This window comes from Balearica regulorum, chromosome 8 (assembly GCF_011004875.1).
Source record: "Balearica regulorum gibbericeps isolate bBalReg1 chromosome 8, bBalReg1.pri, whole genome shotgun sequence".
In the NCBI taxonomy this organism is placed as follows: Eukaryota; Metazoa; Chordata; class Aves; order Gruiformes; family Gruidae; genus Balearica; species Balearica regulorum.
Window position 1 is genome coordinate 20,728,672 of NC_046191.1, and position 21,540 is coordinate 20,750,211.

Genomic DNA, 21,540 nt, shown 5'->3' on the forward strand with positions numbered 1-21,540 from the left:
GTTCCATTTACCACCTTAGAGAGAAGAGCATCTAATAACCCAATACCTCAGTATGGCACTATGCACTCTTCCAGTTCTGTTTGCTATTTACTCTCTTCTTTGCAAGATTTTTACTCCTTTTGAAACTTTCATGTCTCAACCTGAATAGCTTTCTTCTTCCAAAACCTTCTGGCCTGCCTTCAGACAGCTCAGACTGCTGTATTTCCCTTCTTGTCAATCTCTTAAAAATTGCTGTGTTCAAGCTGAGGTGAGCAACACAAGCATGCCCCAAAGCACTAGGCAGGCTCCTTCCCAATCAAACAGGGACATATGGAGCCAAGATTCACCAGAAGAGAAGTGTGATGCAAGTCTCCTTCGTATGAGCTAGGCTTAGCACTCTTTGGAGGAGTCCAGTTCAGGTCCCACAAGCAGTGCTCCTGAAGAGATTTGGGCTAGGTAGCACGGGTCCTGAGATAATGAATTGGGTCTCAGTACAGCTAGCTCTGTCACAGAATTTTCCTCAGATGGCTATGCTACTCCCAAGTCTAGAAGTGGCTCCAACTATTGCAAGTGAAGGGCTTTTAGTTCCCAGAACACTGCACAGGACAGACCTGCCCCTGCTTTATTTAACTTGGAGAACATGAACAACCCACTCCCTGCTACTAGAGCTTAACCTAGTACCCTTAGTACAATAATCCACATTTTACAATAAAATGCAATAACCTAGTTTTGAAAATGCTATTTTCAAACATACACACTGAATATTTTCTAAATAACACTGAAGCTCTTACTTTAAATTATTTTTCCTCTCTGGAAAACATACTGGACTTATTAATCAGTCCCCAGCTCCTGAGTGTCACTACTACTATTGCATATGTGCAAACAGAGCAATAGGAAAGAGCAGGGTGGCTGAAAAGCAAAAGGAAACAGAAATCATTATTCTTTTAACATGATTACCAAATTTCTTTTTCTTCTCAAAGCCATTTTTATCTCTGATTTTTAATTCTTATTCTTATGCAGCAGTTTCCTGTTTCCCTTGTGTATATACTGTTTGAGCTTTCAATTTTTTATTTTTCTTCAATGGTGCCCTATCTTTCCTTTTATTTTTTTTTTTTTTTTGCTTCATTACTTGGGTTTTTTCCTCTCCTGTTCTGTTTCCCCACACTTGTTTACTTTTTCCCCCCCTAGTCTTTACTAATTATTTCATGTCTCTTGGTCTGTTTCATTATGTGTCATGGCTTTTCCTTTCTTATTTTTTTATATTGCATTCCTTTATTCCATTCCTGCAGCTCTGATTTCTATGTGCTTGCTTAACTATTACCCAAATGGCTCCAAGCAGGACACACTCAAACTGAAGAATAAATAAATTAAAAGAAAAATACTATCTGTGGCCATGTGGTGTTGCCTAGCAACACCCTGTACTTCTCCACAGCTTTTCTAGAGCCCTGGTGGCAACAGAGCTTTTCAGACTTATTGCTACAAATATATGCAAGATCCTTCTCACGCTGTTTGTCCGTTCACTAGCAAATAAATCCAGAAGAAAATATAAATGAGAAAGAAAAGCTCCAGAGAAAGAACCAACAACAGGGCTACTGTTCCAGCACAAGAAATGCCCACATACTCTGATGCGCAGTGTCCCCTTGTCTCTCATGTCCTCTGTAAAACACACACAATTTATATTACTGTTCACTAATACTACCACTGTTACAGTCTTTGAAAAACAGAATGTAAATAATGTTTCTTATGCAATTGAAGTTTGTGTTAAATTCACCCAACTCACCCAGTATGCATTACTGGCTGAGATCCATTGACTTCTTCCACTCTTGCAAAGCTGCTTCTGAAACCTTTACACCAAAGAAAAGACAGTAGGTAGCCTCCAGATCATATAGGATAGGAAAAATGGTCCATGCTTTGTCAAAACTGCAGTGGGATTATTAACAAAGTTTGTTCCTAAAGCTTATAGATCCAATCTTAAAAGATTTTCAATATCTATTATTTCTAATGACTTCAGATGTGACAGAACTGAAAGCGAAGCTTCCCCCCCAACCCCTCTTTTAAAACAAAAGTTCACTGGGCTCAATCTTCAAAAGTTAGAAACAAATGCTCATTAAGTCCATACTTTAAAAAGTATTGATGATTCAGCATTAGCTAAACCGAGTTTCAAGAGGACAGATACAACGCCAGTTTCGCTGACAGTCCTTTTTTATTCCACAGCAACGAAAGACTCCTTCCAACAGCCAATGGCAACATCTGAGAAAGAAACGCCTTTTTAATTTTGGGATGGAAATAATGCTTATCCAAGGGACTAAAACTTTAAGGATATTAGGAGTCCTGGAAAAGCAGTCAAGAAATAGAAATGCTAAAGCAAAAGATAGCTACATAATTTAGCTAAGGACCACAGAATGAAGAAAATGTTAACATGTATCTGTCTAAAGGCCATCAAAAATCAGTGTTATTACCTGGGAATTTTTTATATAGCTAAATCAGCCTCAAAGCAATTTGATGTCTGCATAGTAGAGTATCAGTGAAAAGTGAAAAGAACACGCATCAGAGCACATACCTTAAGAAGATATTTAACAGCATCAGTCTACATCTGTCAGCTACAAACTTTTATGTAGTAAAGAGAAACCACAAATGACTCTCATAGCTAAACCAAGGATGGAAAATAATCTTCAGGTACATGATCCCAGTTTATTAACCTCACTCCCACAGTAACATTTGTAGAAATTAAAGGCCAAAGTAAGTGTATGTAGAACTGGTTGGAGAATACAGCAGAACCCATGGATGATACAGGCTACCATAGAACACACACAGGAATTGCAAAGTCAGGCACTTAAAATTAAAAATTGCCTAAAAAAGGTTTGCTGTTTAAAACTTGATTTGGCCCCTTCACACATATGCAGCAAAACACCAGTTTTAATGATATGATCATATGCTATTTTACACAGAAGTGCTGCCTGACTCAGAAAACAGAGTGCTCACCTAATCAATAGCCTTTCAACATTTGTGTTTAGTGTGTAGCCTTATTTACTGCACACTATTCAAAAGCTTACTTGAAAGCAGAACTATTTTTCCCCATGAACATTTCAATGACACTCATCACTACGGTATCTGAAGTGATTTAAAAGCAATTTATTCTCCATACTACGAATATCCCCTTTTAACAGGTAGCAATTGGCACAGAAAGTCTATCAAATAACTGAGCATGCTATGTCAAATGCCTATGGTCCAAAACATGGAAGTGACAACTAGGATGATCAGAGTTACTCTCTTGCTTTCACATTCAGTTCACATTCAGATTTTCTCATCCAGTTGATGGGACCACCACCCTCTGATCAGCTGGTATTTCTAAATCATCTTCTCTCTTAATTCCAACCGTTAAACTCCTAGTCAGTCTCATCCTCAGCCCTTGGCTGTACAGCCTCCTAATTGCACTATTAAATTTATTCTTATCTTTTTTTTTTTATTTTAAACTTCAGTGTCACACAGTTCTTTATGATGTTCTAGTTCCTTCTGTATTGACAGTGCCTGTCGACTTACTTGTAACATGCTCCTAATATTTATGTCAAGCTCATTAATGAAAATATTAAGTGGTATGAATCTGAAGACTGATCCTTCAACAAGCTCTGCTCAAAGCCCAGCTCTTTTTTAAGCACTACTCACTCTCATTTCCTTTCTAGCCAGTCCCTTATCCATGTTACTATTCTAAGCAGATCATACTTCATTATTAATTGGCAAAAAAAACCCCCAACCTTGTCAGTGTGTCATGATCTATCCCAAACAATAAAGTCCAATATGTCTTATTTCAACTTATATTTACCTTAATGTGTTTAATAAATATTTGTTTCAAAATTCATTTTCAAAGTTTTGCAGGCTGCTGATACAAGACTAACAGAGTTACAATTGCCCATCAATTCTTCATCTTTTAACATACTGAAACTACATCGGCTATTCTTTAATCAAGTACCAGAACATCCAGCTTGCTTTACTCTTAGGCCCGTAATTTCACATGTGATACTGTTATGGACATTTTTCTGTCCCTTTGACTTCACAGATGAAACCCTCCAAGTTTTCCTTCTAGCCTGTCTGGGGTAATTTCCATTTCTGCACTTGTCTGTCCATTAGCCCCCTCTTGTTTTACTCCCATTTTCCTGAAACTAGGACAATGATTTACAAAGATTTTAGACAATACTTAGGGTGTTTAATCCTATATTCACACTGGCTTTCTTTGTTCTTTTATTTCTTTTAATTTTGATAGCTTAAGAACCTTTTACTATTTGTTTTATATAGCTGAATAACCTTTTACTATTTGTTTTAATTTCTTTCACCAGGTGTGACTCAACTTGACTTTTGAAAGTTCTCACTTTTCCCTCTATACTTCCTGTATTGCCCATCAATCCCATTTTTTTCAATCCCTTATGAGTGTATCCTCATACACTTCATATTCTTTTTGAAGTTGTTTTCCAGTTCAGAGTTTCTGAAACTCTTCTTTAAAAGCTGGGATGCAAATTCCAAATAACTGTTGTATATTTAAATTAATAATCATCTCCTCAAAATTCATGTCTTTGAGATGTTTAGTTCAGTTCAGAGATCTAAATAGTTTTCTTAACTTCTGAGTTTATCTTATAACAAAATAAATTTTGGCAATTCTTCTATAGAATTTATATTAACTCAAAAATAAAGCTTGATGAACAATATATCCTGTGATTATCTATTCTATGACGTCCCCATTTGCTAAATTTAAGGCTAAAGTCCATTCAGTTTGATATCTGAATTAGTAAGAATTGATACTATTTAAAATTTTATGTTAGTGTTTCTGATTTAATGACTGTTACTAACAAAGTTTGTCAGTTATTACATCAAAGAATACCTTGCACCCTACCATTATTAGGATCTATAATTTTCCAGGCTGTATATAGAAAGTCAAAGTGTCTTACAACGAATTACCTAATAGCATTGCAATCAATTCCAAGTATAGAAAGTTGAGAGGGTAACAGAATAAGGATGGTGAACTTCAGAAAATGTAGTTTCAATAGAATCAGGGATCAGGTTGGTATGTCTCCAGAAGGATACACTGATCAGTAAAGGAAAGCAGGAGAGAGGGCAAACCCTGACAGAAACGCATAAAGGAAAACTATTCCTGAGCAAAGAGGGAGGGGGGGAAAAAAAAGAAAAAAGCACTTAACAGACTTTTATATTCATACCATGTCTCCCCCATGGCCTGGAAATCAAAATCATAAAAGCAAGGAAACTATGACACATACCTAAGTATATAAATTTCTAAGTATAAATGAACAGCACAATCTGTAGGAATAAAATCAGAAAGCTAAGGCACCAAGCAAATTTCAATTAGCAAGCAAGAAAAAAAATAAAAAAAAGGTTCTATATACATGAGAAGTAAGAAGAAAATAAAGAGAAGTACAGGTTATGTTCAGGAAAGGAGAGCAAATAACAAATGATGCAGAGTGAACAGAATTATTCATAGCCTTCCCTGATCTCTTTATGAAGATGGCATGGTATAGCAATAACTGTTACTAAAAGTATTATTTTTATCAAGAACATGGCATTGCAGGCTTGAGTATTGAAAGAAGACGTTTGGGATTTTATTTTTGTTTTAATCAGACAGATGCAGTTCATATATCACTGAGTCATCAAGGAACTAACTGAAGCAATCTGTGGACCCCTATCAATCGCATCAAAAGACTCTGAGGGCTTGGGGTTCCAAAAGCCCAGAAGAGACAAACATAATGTTTTCCATCACAAAAAAGAGAGTGAAAACAGCAATTATAGCCCCCAGCACAGAAAACTGAGTACATTTATTAAAAATGATAATGTGATATTAAAAAAGCCAACATGGGCAAAAAACCAAAGTTAAATCATTCTTATTCTGTGTCCTTAAGAGGATGGTCTCACGAATAAGTGGCAGATGTGACAAATCTTGAGCAAACTTTTTTTTACAAGTATTCCACATCACATTTTCATAAGCCAGTTAAAAATGTAGTCTAGATAAACCAAATACCCAGTAAGCACAAAACTTACTGAAAAACAGCGCCTAGCTTGTTTTCTGTCACTGAAAAAGGACCTGAATCAAGATGCTTCATGGTTCACCCAGGAGCCCAATGACTTGAATAGCTGGAAAAGAAGAATGTACTAATGGTTTCTACTGACATTATGTTTGGTGGAATAAGGGAAGCAGGAAAGAGGAAAATATTAAATGTTTTAAAAGGCAAGATAACAATTTAAAATCAAGCCAAACTGAAAGGTCAGAATTTAGGCCATAAATTGAATACAAGACAATCCAATGCTCATGCAGAAGGAATGGCACATTGTGGAATAGTTTAGTAAGGCAAAGAAATTATTTCATTCTACTCGGTGCTAGCTAGGTGCCAGTTGAAAAATGGTGTAATGTTTCATCATCATGATTAGAGAAAGATGTAGAAAATGAAAATCCAAAGAAAAGCAACAAAATAACAGTTTCAGAAAGCATGACCAGTAAAGAAGAGTTGAAGGAAAATAGAGAACTGGAAGGATATCTAACAGGAATCTCTTAATGTAACAGATTTTACACCAAAAGGGAACAATCATCAATTGTTCTGCAAGTAGGAAGAAAAGGACAAGATGACAATTTGATCTTCAACTAATGAAATATAGTATATTTTAGGAAAAACTTACTGTTGCATTGATATAACACTAACAAGAATGAGTTAGAGAACATCATATGCTTTCAGAAGTGGGTTATACAAATATCTGTCAAGAAATGCCTAGTTATATTTCATTCTGTCCCAATCCAGAAATTCTCTCACCATTCCTCTCAAACCTACATTTTTACGATTCTATGATTATATTTATTTCTATGTACGGTCATAGCCAAATTTAAACCTGCTATGTGGAGACTCTATAGCATATTCTCAGCACACAAAAAACGAGTTTACTGCCCTTCCCTAAAGTGATTTTAAGGCATAAAAGTTTGGGTTTACCCTTGCTTTTTACCATCTGTTGCATTATTAACTTGAAATGTTTTACCTTTATGTTTGTCTTTCCTGAATAGTGCATATCCTTTAAGGCCGCTATACTGGCAGACATTTGGATGCTTCTTGATCTGTTTACTTGATTTAGCAATGTTAATAATGGTCCCCTCACATTGTACATGAGCAAGAAATCTTCAACTTATTTTTTTAAAGGAAAATACAAAAAGACATGATTTACAACTTGATAATTTTCAAATGGAATGCATGTGCTAAGATCTTTAGCTCTATAGAAGAAATCCTCTTCCACTTCAGCTAGTAAATAAGCAACAGTAGGTTGTTGTCCTGTTCTCAGTGTTAGAGGGGAACAGAAAGTTCTGCTGAGTGCTTGTTCCAGATACTTGCGGAAGAAACAGGACTGATTGGAGATGGAAGAAATGACTGCAGAAAACACGTATATGTAGCTTTCTGAAGACAGCTGGAACTGCTGGCACAGGCACACAGCCAGAAAGACTAAGAGGGAATATGCTTCGACATAGCAACACCACAGATCCAGAGACTGGACCACCCACCAGTTCCCATTTCCTCAATATGAAGTACACATGCTATAAATAAGGTTCTTGTACCAAGGAGCACCTAGCATCTTTGCAGACTGAGGAATCCCCAAAACATTACTTCTGATATCAATACTGGATAGGATACTATGTTTATTTTCAATCCTACATTCGAACAATGTATCAGGTTTTTTATAAAGAAATCGCTATGAAAGTCTCAAATCATTCCTGAGATGCACCGCCAAAAATTTAATAGTTCCTGGAAGCAGGACACTACTGTAAGCAAAGAATACTGAATATTGTAAGCAAAGGAGCAGAGAGGGATGAGGCAATCAACTGCTCTCCACCTGAGGACTGTACATTGTGATAAAAATGCAACAGAAACTGGTCAAGATAAGGTTTTCAAAGCTTCTGCACAGTTCTGTTGTACCAACACACTTTTTCAATGCCTGTTACACATCCTTGCTTCAAAGCATGAGGATGTTAGTGGGTTTTTTAAATATAATGCTATCAGGATCGGTTAAAAGATCAAAAACAAGCTTTTCTGCCAGATCTGTTCATTCATACTTAAATCAAGTGATTTTTTGATATGCATATGACTGATTTTTTAATAAAAGAATTGAGGGACTGGTACACAGAAAAATTTTGTCCAAATATATGGCAAAGTTGTAGACAAAGGACAAGCAGGGTCTTGTAATGAACACTTCAGTGCAACTTAATATTGGACAGGGCTACCAGCCCTGCCCAAAATACAGCATTCAGCAAGCTATACTACTTCCTTCACACTAAAATTGGTCTCAGCTCCTTTTACTTCTAGCAAGCAGATGTCTTCTAGGACTTAGATAATATAAATAGATTTGAAGTTAGTAATTACGAACAGGCTAATAACAATGGCACAGGTTTCTCCAAGAAACAATGTTGAAGCAATTACAATTTCTCAACCTAAAGCTCATAATCATTTTTAGTTTTACAGATTTCTAAACAGAACAGAAATGGGGCTTTCGCTATACAAGAAGAAAGTCTAGGAGAGGAAAGAGCGAAAGAGCAGTATAGATTTCAGTATATGCAATGCTTTACAAAAGAAAGAAAAAATGGGAGTAGAGGGGCTGAAAAAAAAAAAAGCTACTCTTCTTGTTATTTATTCTGTTTTCCAATACACCAACACAAGAAGGCACCTTTATGTCCAGCCAATAACCACAGGAAAGTGCATATACAAAAATCCACATCTAAAAGAATATGTGGCTAAGCAGAAGATGAAAGTTAACAGTGAAGATTATTTCTCATTCTATCTCTACTCTCTGATCTGCTCAGCCTTAATGAATGGGAATGAGTTGATCAGACTTACCTAGAATTCAGCATTTGCAACAGAAAAGCATTTTTCATTGTCATATATGTATGTGCAAAACCAAACAATTTGCAACTCTGAGACACTTCGGTTTTGAAACAGTTAAGATCAGAAATACACCTTGAACTAAAAATCTTTGGTGAGTGCTGCTCTATAAGAAGGGGAATCATCTAACATCAAGTCTGAAGAACACCAAACCTGAAGAACTCTGAACAGAGGAAGTTAAGAGTTTGGAGGTGGTTTTCCACAGCATTCCAGGAAAGCCACAACGTAAGAAGAAACCTTTTACAGAGGACTAAAAAAGGATTTGGCATAACTTGCCATCAGCTAGTATTTACAATTTGACACACAGAAAGTGTGCATAAAAGCATTACTTTGTAGCAGTCAGGCTAGTTAGGAGCTATTGAGATACTCTAATGAAAATACCTTAAGACATTGAAACTAAAATAACAGAGAAAAATCAAGGATTATAATATGCATTTCTTAGAGCAAGTGATATCATATATATAAACATGGAAACCACTTTATTCCAGTAAAATGGTTATAAATGCCAGCATATGGTATCGATATGAGAAAATGCAGAGTAATTAGTTAATCTAAAAAATGCATGAGTAGGAATTTGACTGCTAAATGATTAAACTGGTACATTTTAAAATGTGTATTAATATTTAATTATTGACACTATGAGAAAAGAGAAAATCTCTTGATGTTACTTCTCAGCTCTTTCTGATACTCAGTAACCCATGTATTATTCATATGTATAGTTTGTGCATATACAGTCAATCACTAGTTAAATAAAAGAATCAAATTCCCTAATCACCTCAATAGATCCTAATGCAATATTTTCCACATTTGGGAATCCGAGCGTTTTATTTAGGAAATCAGTCTGGCCATGATGAATACAGTGCAGCCTGAGCAGACATCAGTTCAAAGAATCAGATGTCAAAGTGCTCCCTCTAATGTCCCTTAATCATCACACCAATTAGTGGTTGAATAGTGATGTGATTAAAAAGACTGCTGCTATCCTATACCTATTCAGACTAGTAGAATTCTACATATGTTCTACCAATTAATGTTTGAATAGAGCAGCGATTAGAGAGACATCTGCCATTGTATATTCATTCAGAAAAGAGCTAAACTTGCATATTCATATGCAATGAAGACAAAAATAAATATTTGCAAAGGTAAACTATACGTTTAGATTATAAAGATAATTGAGTTGATTTCCTTTAATGAGTGTTCTCTATTTTACAATATTTGGGATTATTTTTTATTTATAAATATAAAATCTTTCATCAATACATGCCTAGAAATGGCCAAATTATTCACTGAAAAAAAACATGTTCATTAAGGTTCCTGGTTTCAGGCCTTGGGTGAACTGGGTTTCATATCTACTTGTTTGCAGTTTGCACTATTTCATCACTTGTGAACTTTTAACTTGATTACCTTGTAACTGTGATATGTGATTGGGCACAGAAATCATGCAGGATTTTTCCATCTCACTGGAAGGCAATACTTAGAGTAACAAACTGATTGTAGCTGAGAAAGAATCATCTTATATACAGGTTATTCTATGCAAGCTTGGACATTTGTACACTAAGAGGTCCTTACAAACCCTTTTTTTAAAAATAAGAATTCCTTTTTACAGATGCTCATATGTAGCAGTAACAGCAACAGAAATACTATCAAAGTAAAAAGCAGTTCGAAGTTTTAGTAAATTCTGCTGTTTTAAGGGAGCAACCTTGTCCTCTGAATCTAAAGAGCAACGTGATCTGTTACATCTTGCAATGAATTGCAGATCTGGCTCCCCACCATTAGCACAGAGCAATCTGGTAGTTGCACCTTAATGTTGCACAGAAAAGGTGAAGAATTTGGTTCTCTCTAATGACTGGAAAGATCTATAGAACAGTTAAAGACTCCTGCCCAAAAGCGATGCCCCTGCAAAAAATAGCTGAACTTAAAAATGATTTTGTTCAAGTAAGAGAGGCTCTTGTTGCACAATGCTGACCATGCTTAGCAAACTTAAGGACCAAGAACAATGCTACTACTGCCAGAAAAATCAATACTGTTAGACTATGGCAATTAACTACAAACCAATTTAAACCCCATTTCCTTTTCACTTTTCTTGTCTAATTGAAATACTTCCAACTCTTCCATCTGGAGCAATTATTACTATTATTTCTAAATGCAGAAACTGAAGAAAGTCTGAATACATAGGTGGGTTTATAACATCTTCTCACCTATCCTTAGTAGGTACCTCCAAGGTTTCATTACAAAAAAAGGCTGGACTACAAAATCCCACTGAATTATCCAGTGACAAGTGAATTTAAAAAAAATGTGGAGGTGAATTTCATTAAAACAACAAACCCACATGTGTAAAAGGTAAAAGCAGAACTTGTCCTATAATGCTTAGAAACCCTATTCATAAAGCAAGAATTCAGTGTGCTGGGTGTAATGCAAACACACACAATGCATGCTCATCTAGTTCCCGATTTAAATGTCAGCAAGCAGAAAATACATACAGAAACAGAATTACAGGGAGTTGGAAACCATAAATAAAAACATAAATCAGTTGTCTAAACAATCCTGAACTACCTAGGAAAACACTGAAATCAAAGCAAGTCCTCACAGCATCCATGGTTCATTGCTTTGCTTTAGTTTTATCTGTAAATTGATGACCTAATGTGATCTAAATTTTGCTTCCTTCTCCAAGGTTTACTATTAGTATAGCCATCTCAAAACTCTTCTACTTTTAATTTCTTCTGACCAACAGAAATGGGGAAATTCTGTTTCCCCAGACTAGTTGCATCTGTTTACACCACCTTTCAGCATGACTCAGAAGAAACCAGAGCATTAATGCTTAGGTTTAGCACTGTTACCAAGGGTGACTCAGCAACAAAGAGTTTGCCTACTCAGATCTAAATCTCTGAGTTAAAATTTCTGAAGGAAAGCTGACTGATAGTGCACTTACAACTGTAAATCATTTTTACAGCAAAATTTGGTTGCTAACACAGTAAATAAGCAACAGCACTCATTGAAAGCTTAATTGAACCTTTCTCTCTCCGAGGAGAATGCTTTTCCAATGTTGAGGAAAGATATTGATGCCCAGTTTCCACTTCAGAACTCATTTAATGGGCAACCCAAAGAGTCTCAGAGCAGACTAGGAGTTAAAATTTCACTTGTGTAATTATCCTGAGGAAATATGTAAGTCTGCCATCTGGAAGTGTATTAGACATTACAAAGTCACTGCGTGCATGCCTCAGCAGATGCAGCTTTTGTTCAGAGTTTTGAGGGCTGTTAATTTAATTAGTTTTGTATTTTCATATTCCCACCTTCCCTCCAACAGTAATTCAGCAAAGGCAGCATCAGTACAGCTTTAAAAGAATCCAAAGCTAAAAGCCAAATCCAGATTTTAAGGAAATGCAAACAAGTATACTTCCTATGGACTTCAAATAGAGCTTGACCTGTTCATTAGAAGGCCTAAACATTACTGCCAATGGCTTTTAGACTACAACAGAAAATTGTGTTCAATGTATCCTTTCCTACATTAGCTTTCTTAAAATAAGAAGGCTAGGAAAGGATTCTATCATTTTCTTTTGTTTATTAAAACCACTCAACAACAATGATCTGGATAATGTAAAAAGTCTCTTACTTTTTTCTAATGCCTTTTATGTAATGGGTTACCGGACAAATGTTTAAGTTTGATTTATGGGGGTTTTTTAATAGGATATTTTATGACAGAATAGTAAGTTGTGTGGTAAATCTTGCAGAGTAAAAGCAAGCTACATATTTCTGGGTAAAGAAAAGTTTGGTAGTTCTAAAAACTAGGATCATTACTCACCTAAAAATAAGGACTACCCCCCCTCTTACAGTTTCTTCAAGCATTTTACATTTCTTATCATGACTTGCAAACTAAACAATGTGACATTTCTACCAAATAATTCATAATATACAGTATAAGAACTATCTGTGATGAAGGTGTATACATATACACCTATTTGCTTATCTCTAACCTTTAACCCTGTAAGTTGCCACACACAAGCAAATCTCTGTCAGTCTAGGGTCTTAATAACTGCACTCCATAATAATCTCCATACAGTAATGCAGAACAATGAAACCAAGTTGTTTATTGGATTGTAAACCTGTGCCAAAACATCATCCTGTGATATTTGACAACATTCAGAATTTCTTTCAAATGAAAATCCAGCCAAGGCACATAAGCTAGCAACGAACCCAAAATCAGTGCTGTTTGCACAGCCCAAGAAGTTCAGGCCTTGGGGATCTAAGAACATTTGAGAAACCATGAGGTACGCAAGCACAGCTAAGAGTAGGAACATAGGAAAAGAGATAATTTCTAGACAGCTAAGCATTTTCACAATTAACAGCAAAACCATCAAATATTAAACATTTCATGAATAAACTGAATACAAAAGTCAAACAAGGCTGATACGGGGGAAAGCTCAGAGGTAACCAAGAGGGCTTAAAGCCTAGAAGCTTTAGAAAATATGTGTTAACATACCCATTAGGAAGATCTATATGTGTATGCTATAGTTCCTAACAAACAGTTTCTGAAAACAGAGAAGTTTACAGCCCAGTATTGATTACAGGTCACCCGAAAACGTAACAATGTGAACAGTAGCTGTCCAGCAGCTGCTTGCTGAGCAGCTCAACTAGCTGTGCGGCAGACACAATTGTGGGCAATAACTGCATCGGACATCCCAAAATAATCATCCCTGTTCACAAACATTATCTAAGCCAACAAGAAAATAGGAATATTAGCTATAGTAAGAGAGAGATTCTTGTAATCATGCTATAAAACAGGAAACTATATAAAGTATGGTTGAAATGCTAAGGATACCCTGGGGGTTGCTGCTCCTATTTGTTGGTCATACTGGATTTCATAATTTTGAGAAACTGAGGAACTTTGTGGGGGTTTTGGTTTAGTTTGTGTTTTGTTGGAGGGTTGTTTTTTTTTTTCATAAACACGTATCTCAACTATCAAACCTGAATTTTCCTACTTAGTGGGAGATGTTTTGATAACACTATGAAAAGACACCATGACATTGTACCCATAAGGGAAATAGTTTGCAGATGAAGAAGTAGTACTCTACCTAAAAGACTTCTGAATTTAGAGGATTATCTAAGAGAACCTGTAGGAAGACAGTAAAAACACTGCAAACCTTCTAATCAGATGAGAGATCAAAGAGACAACGAAGTCCGATAGGATTAGTCAAATATCACACTGAGACTAGGAATCTAAATACCTAGAGAGAAAATGATGATATCTAATGGTAGAAATACTGAAGAATACAAACAGTTTATAATGAAAAATCATTTATCATAAAACCACTTATTTCCTGAAAAATACAATGGGTGAAATTTAAAACCCAGAGCCATGTTTTAATCTACACTCTATGTATTTCTATATAATGTATATATGTATGGTCATGTATATATAGTACATATGTAGGTAGCTCCATATACAAATACATATGTATATAAAATAGGTACGTATGATGGGTTCCCCTATTTCTGTACTGAAATAAAATTACCTTTAAAAGGCTCAGAAAGCATAGTAAAGTGCTGCTCTACCCAGCATTACTCTTGGAAAACAGAAAGAAAAGGAGCAAGCGTGCAGCAGCCCTGCAGGGTACGGAAGAGGCAGCTGATGCCGGCTACCCAGGGAGAGCCAGTGGCTCTGCAAGGCTCGGGAGGTGGCAAGCCAGCTGTTATACCACTTGATACTTGAGATGGATCGGACACCATAAAAAAAGGGGAAAATGTTGCATCAAAGGCTTACTAAATCACCAAAAAGAAAAAAGGTACGGCATGTACTCAGTTCTGAAGAGTAAATAGCTGATCACAAAGTAACTTTGTATCTACAGGAACAGAACTAGGAGCGAAATTTGGCTACTGAACAACACAGGAAACTCAAATTTGAATGTCTCACACAACAGATTTCAGCCTCGATGTTTTATTGCCTGTTCCAGATGCAATAATAAACATGCACTTACCGGACAGCTTTTGTCAGAATTCCTTTTCCATTGCTTCTTGACTTGTTTCTTTGCTGCAGTTGAATGAAGAGTTGCATGCGTCTGTTTTCGGGGATTTAAAGTCAGAATGTTCTGTAGAAAGAGAACAGAAAATATTAAAATATAGATAAAATTTTTTAAAAAGTTCAAAGCTGCTTAAATTACACCTCTCACACTTATTTACAGTGTTATGCAAAACCAAACCACAAGTACTCAATATTATAGCCCTACTTCATACGAGTATGTTTAGATTTGTATTGTCTAAACCGCTTAGATTTTGAGTATTTAAAGACATTTCTAGGACTGCTAGAAAACAGAATCATATTTAGTGGCCATGATAATGGTTTCCATTCCTGGATATTTGCTATGTATGCCATAAGGAAACACATAATTCTGCTTCATTATATCACTCCAAGTAACACTTGTAAAGCAAAAGAAGCAAAAATATTTTAAAGGATCTGGGTTATTTCTGGATGTTTCATCATTTCAGTGTAAATTCCAACTTTCCCTTTCACAGGAACCTGCTTCTATACCTAGTGAGCTGACAAGTTAACTTCATTTGACAGGACAAGGGGTAATGGGTTTAAGCTGAAGGAAGGTCGATTTAGATTAGATATTAGGAAGAAATTATTTACTGTGAGGGTGCTGAGGCACTGGACCAGGTTGCCCAGAGAAGCTGTGGATGCCCCCCCCCCCCCCCCCCCCCGGAAGTGTTCAAGGCCAGGTTGGATGAGGCTTTGGGCAACCTGGTCTAGTGGAGGGTGTCCCTGCCCATGGCAGGGGGGTTGGAACTAGATGATCTTCAAGGTCCCTTCCAACCCAAACCATTCTATGATTCCATGATTTCTCTTACAATGCTTTTATTTGCAATGACATGAACAAAAATTGCAAATATAGCTGTACTTTTAAGTGACAGTGGTGGTCTGACGACACAGGTAGAATGAAATTTATAATGTCTTTCATTATACTTGTGTAACTCAAAAAATTAAATCAGCTTTTTGGAACCCAAGCTCTTTTTCAAATCAGGCAAATGACAGATTTCCATAGCAAAACTGACCTCATTTAATTTAAGAGGCGAGTGTAAACAGCGCGTGACAGATCCAGACTCAGATCTATGATGGAGAACCAAAACAGGCATAGTGTTGGTTGTAACTCCTGGAATTGGATTTGTAAGTTTTCCTTTAAAAAACACTTGATTTAGCACTATACTCCGCCATGGTGAATAGGGTGTGCTTATTCTGTTACTACATGTCAAAGATGTGTGAGATTGACTTAGAGAAATGGACAATCAACACGATGAGTATGATGGGGTTATGAATATTACATCAGGATGCTTCCTTACTTTAAAAGTCTGCTTGAGCAGGTGATAATGATGAAAAAGTAATCTGTTGTATTAAGATTTTATTGTGTTGATGTTAATGCGGACTTTTTTTAAAAAAAAAATGCAAAAGGGTCACTTTCTAATCAACTATTTAATGCTTACTCTGGACTGATCAGTAATCCATTTTTCCCCACAAAACAGAAATCTCGCCTACTTGAAAATTCTACCTGCAAATGACAACATAGCCCAATACAGTAACTCCCAGCTTGCCTGAAGCACAGAGAGACAAAAAAAGTGGGTTACAACATTCAAAAAGGTATAGACTATTTAGCAGCCTACATGCTGTTGACTTTCAGGAAGAGTTTGAGGGTGTAATCAGATGTGCCTCTGCAATTCCAGCAGTAAAGATTCTGCTCTGTTTCTGGGTGTTCCTCAGCTGAGTACCTCAGGCAAGATGTGGCAACCAAATGCATTCAGTGGTGGTTTATGCTAATTTATTTCATTCTTAATTAAAACAGAGCAGGGACATTCACATAAGGGATGTCACTTACAGCATCTCAGTTGCTACTTTAATTTCTCAAGATGATCAAACTCAACTGTCAGAGCACATCTGACTCACTGGTGATAGGCTGTTGAGTGCCCAAATCACCCAAACCAGGCAGTAGGTCCTGAATCACACATACACTTTAGCAAAATTTTGCCTGCTCTCTTTTGTAATCGCTTAATGCAATACCCTTGGCCATGAATATTATAATTATTTTAGCAAACTGAAATGAATTGCAAATTTCTAGTAATAAACTGTAACAGATGTACTCCACTGGGTACAGCACCAGTTGGTTTAAAATGTGGAACAAATGGTGGGGCAAGCCAAGGACGGAAGAATCCCCATATGTTTGCTCCTGTTGGAATTCTGCAGCAGGAGCATGGCTCCAAGCGCAACAGTTGCATAAATCCAAGAGGACTATGTAGTGCAGCATGTCCCAGAATTAAATCTGAAATAAAACTGGCACAGAACATACTAAATCACATATACAATATTAAAAAAATTCCCACTACCTAAATAATGTACTATCTGCCTAAATCTTGGATTGCTGACCAAGGTGGCTGCTCTAGCTAGAGGTCCCTGGTGTTTAAGAACCACTCAGAGCTTAACTGCCTAAATGGGAAAGTAATGTAAATGCTTTTGGGTCTGTTAAACTGTCAGAAAGGAAAATTAGTGAGGGTGTTTTCTTCCTTTTCATTTCAGTTCCCTGGTTGTTTTTTTGCAGCTTATGGCTAGTCAGATATTTAGTAAATTTAACAAATAAATTCAGGTAGGTCAGCCAGTAAGTGGAAAATTACTGAGAAGAAAGTTCTAGAGGGAATGTTGCAACTGACACTTAACGTATGCAGCCAGCTAAACAAAAATAAACCACCATGGACATGCAAGAAAAGAATCCTGAGACCTCCAGTCTCTCAAACACACTGGCCATCTGACCAGAGGGAGAGCTCATTGGTGAGGAGAATTATTTGGGCATCTGTGATCTTGCTTGTCCTGGTCCCATGCTCATTCTGCTACATAAATTCTCATTCTTGTCAGATGAGCTGCTGTTTGATCTCTCCAGATGTTGAAAGGGCAAGACTCATGCTCCCCAATGGAGGATGTGGGTACATAATACATTACTTTTCAGAGTACTATGAACTTTGGATTTCACATTAAGATGCTATTTGTATATTAATGGAGAACCTGTGAATTATATATTTAATGTTTTACATAAATAGGCACATTTCATTAAAAATAAAGTAGGTATAAAACCATTATCATTAATGGCTGCAAATCAGATTATAACACTGCTATTTTTTTTGTAGAAATCTAAGTACTATATCGATGGAGAAAGAAATAGGGCCATGAGTAAGTACACAGAAGTAAATTCAGCCCATGTTGAGTACACACGTGTGCCACAGCCACACAACATGCACAGTAGAGTTAAGCTTGCAGCTTTGCACAACACTGATGATTATGGGCACCACCAAAGTATTATAGTTTCTTTCATTATTTCCATAGATTAATTTGAAGACTTCACTTTGGGAAGAAAGCCAAGTGGTCTGTCTCTACAGAACACAACTCGATATATAGTGCAGATGACTCCCTCAAATACTACTACTTTATGGAATTCCTTTAATAATAACCCATGACAATGATTCCTCTCATGTTTTTTAAAAGGCAAAGATTATTATAACCTAAAAAATATTAAAGAATGGTTTAATTCCCTAATACATCCTCTCTTAGAGGGGAACATATTCATTATGACTAATGTATATTTATTTAGGTTGCAAGTATCCTAAAATGCCATAAACTATTTATATGTAATGTACATTGAGAATGACTAGCATGTATAAGTGATAGCTACAGTTTTTAAATTTTGAGAATTTAGTGATAAATGGTTATGTTGATCTGTGCCAACACAGTAACATAGCTTCTGAGAATAAACTTGCCATAAGCTATTCATTAGATGTTTATTGCTCAGCTTCTACTTTAAAGGCTATGATTAAGAAGCCTACACAAAAAATACTATCTCTAATCTTCACTATCATTCTATTAATGAAAAGGCTGTAAAAGTTTTAAAACAGCATGTTATATTACAGTGAGTAATTTATCAAGAATTTGAATTAATATTACTGTAAAATAAGTGATTTCAAGGCAGTCATTCGGGATAGGACACATTCTGCAGTTGGGAGTCCTGTTTCTGATACGGCATTTGAGTAAATCAAGAGGGGTTTGGCACATGCTCTTTGTTGATCCAACATAAATTTCTGTTATAGAAATTTCATTTAATTGTCACACACATTTTATTCCCATCTCATAAAGCCACCCTTTTACCTGAAAACATAAGAAGCTATTGCAATTAAATCTTATTTTTAATTAAATCCATATTCAGCAAAATAAAATATAAAGTTATGGAAGCACTATGTTTATTAGGAACGCTCCAACACCAACCAGGGGAAGAGGCGGGGGCAGAGAGGGGATGGTGTTAAGAAAAAAAAAGTACAATTTACATCATAGGTGGGACTGCAGAGTAACTTCCAGGCAGTCGTCAAAAAGTCCTGCTAGTCTATCATTGTCTTTGTAAAATATATATGACATTACTCCAAATTTGGAAAGCTTTTCTTTAAAGCACTAAGCTTTGAAGTCTTCAGCATGTTTTGTCTTTTTTTTTTACCCCTCCAAAGTAACAGCCTTAGCAACGTGTCCTGGTTACATGGACCTTATCTTTCAGGAAATTTGGTAAAAATTTGTTAAGATTACTCTGCTTCTGGAAGAACTACTACTGAAACCAATGAGTTGCATCAGGAGTATTTAGTCCTTAGCAGTCCTCAACTTTGTTACTAGTAATTCAAAGCCAGAATAAGGATCAGAAAAACCCTTTCAGGCTCTGTCACAAGTCGCAGTATTAAAACTGTATAGGCTTCTTAAAAAGACAAAGTAATAAGTTGCTTTTTTCATGAATTCTGTCCATTTTCTCTAGCTTGTTGGGGAAGTTTCTTATTAACAGCCCCAAAACACCTGCTGAAGCTCACCACAGATCAATAAGCATATAGCCGCAATGAAGCTGCTGAAAACACAACTGTGCACATGCAGACTACGATTATGGGCATAAAATGTGGTCCCAAGTGGTTTTTTGCTTTGTTTAGCATACAGCACATTCACCTAGCCCAGCCCCTGCAATACACAGGTTATATCCCAGTTTACTCCAGTTGCTTCACAGAGCATCCTCAGCTAAACTCTTATATACATATCAATTAAAATTCAGAAGTAGGCTAGGCATGCTAGGGAATGCATGTGGAGAGCAATTTAACCCACCTCATTCCATTAATCTACCCAATTTCTTTAAAAAGAATTGTAATCTCCTTCACAGCAAGTAACATTAAATGTATTGCAAGATGCATATGTTCACCAAGTGAACATAATGAGTACATATTTATTTTTTCTAAGAGTAATGAGCATACTAAACAATTAATTTCAAAGCTATGCAAGTGTTACTTCACTGACAGAGACAAGTACCTGAGGTTTTTCCCCCTGATATTTTCTAGTATATCTGAACATGAAACTAATTTTATTAACGTTATGCAGTCAAAGATCAAAGAATTCAAGCTAGAAGTCTTTGTTTTCCTGAGATTAGATGACCCAGAATAATGACTATTGTTTAAAAATAATGTCAGTTAAGAAAAAGATGACTAAGGCATGAACTCTTTCTATTACTATCTTAATTGAATTGCCTAGTTCACATTTTAGTTCTCACATCTAATCTGCCTTTCGGAAAGCTGCACGAAGCACTAACAGTTAGATGCAGCACTTCAAACACTGTGCAAAGTCCCTAAGTAGTACAAGGGGAAGTTTCATTACCAAATAAGCAAGAGTAAGTTCTAGTCCTACAAGAGCTTGTAGCCCTAAAAGATAAACAAGATTTTGAAAAATAAGTATTCATGGTGTCATGTCTTCCAGAAGCTAGCTCTGTCATTTTTCATTATTGAAAAAATACGGGAAAATGTTGTGAATTTCTCCCTCATACTTATGTATGATAGAATATCTCATAAATTGATATTTATTTCCTTCCTGAAGATCTGAACTGCTGAGTATCTTTACAAACAATTTATATAACCTGGCTGATAATACATCTTACAAATTCATCCCAAAATTTCAAAAAGGAGAAAAGACTGTGCTTTCACAGTAGTTCAGGCCTGGTTTAATTGTGAGGCAACGAAGGCCAGAGAAAGCCAGATGAAATGTGAAATGGCCACAGATGTCAGGGGAATAGTGAATTCTAGAACCAGAAAGGATCCCAGACAGCATGGGACTCAGAAGGGAAACCTCCAAATAATTATTCTTGTATATTACCAGATAAGTTTTCTGTCACTGAGAAAAACAGCTGCATGTGTGAGCACAGTCACAAGCTGACCATGAACCCATTCATGTTATAGTATATCATGTTATAGTATATCATAGCATGACAAGCCACAACCCTCTCATCTCAATAAGGTTAAACTCTCCAGGTGCCCCTTTGTGTCCATGCCCAAGAACCAGCAATTTACATCATTATGATATCTTCAAACTAGAGTCCTCAAGGTCCAGAGGGCTGGAAGATGGGGCTCCACTTCTGTGGAGAGACAGCCAGCCTGTGACTAGGACTGGTGCCAGAAGAGCAGCAGTGCTGCAGCCCCCTGTGAGTTAGGGGCCGAGAAGCTAACAGGCTTAAGGGACTGGGGCCTGACCCCGAATCCTGGTGCAGCTGAGGGGGAGAAAAACACACCTGGGAAACTCAACTTTTAATCACAAGACTTATTTCTTCTCTGAGCCACACAAGCT

The 21,540-nt window shown here is 36.5% G+C and overlaps 1 protein-coding gene across 1 annotated transcript in view; it reads right to left on the reverse strand.

Annotated features, from left to right (window-relative positions):
* The window catches only part of DPYD (dihydropyrimidine dehydrogenase), a 361,699-nt gene that overhangs the window by 325,323 nt on the left and 14,836 nt on the right, over positions 1–21,540 (reverse strand). Inside the window, 1 exon segment of the mRNA XM_075759993.1 lies at positions 14,858–14,968. Within this exon segment, the coding sequence (XP_075616108.1) occupies positions 14,858–14,968 (111 nt within the window).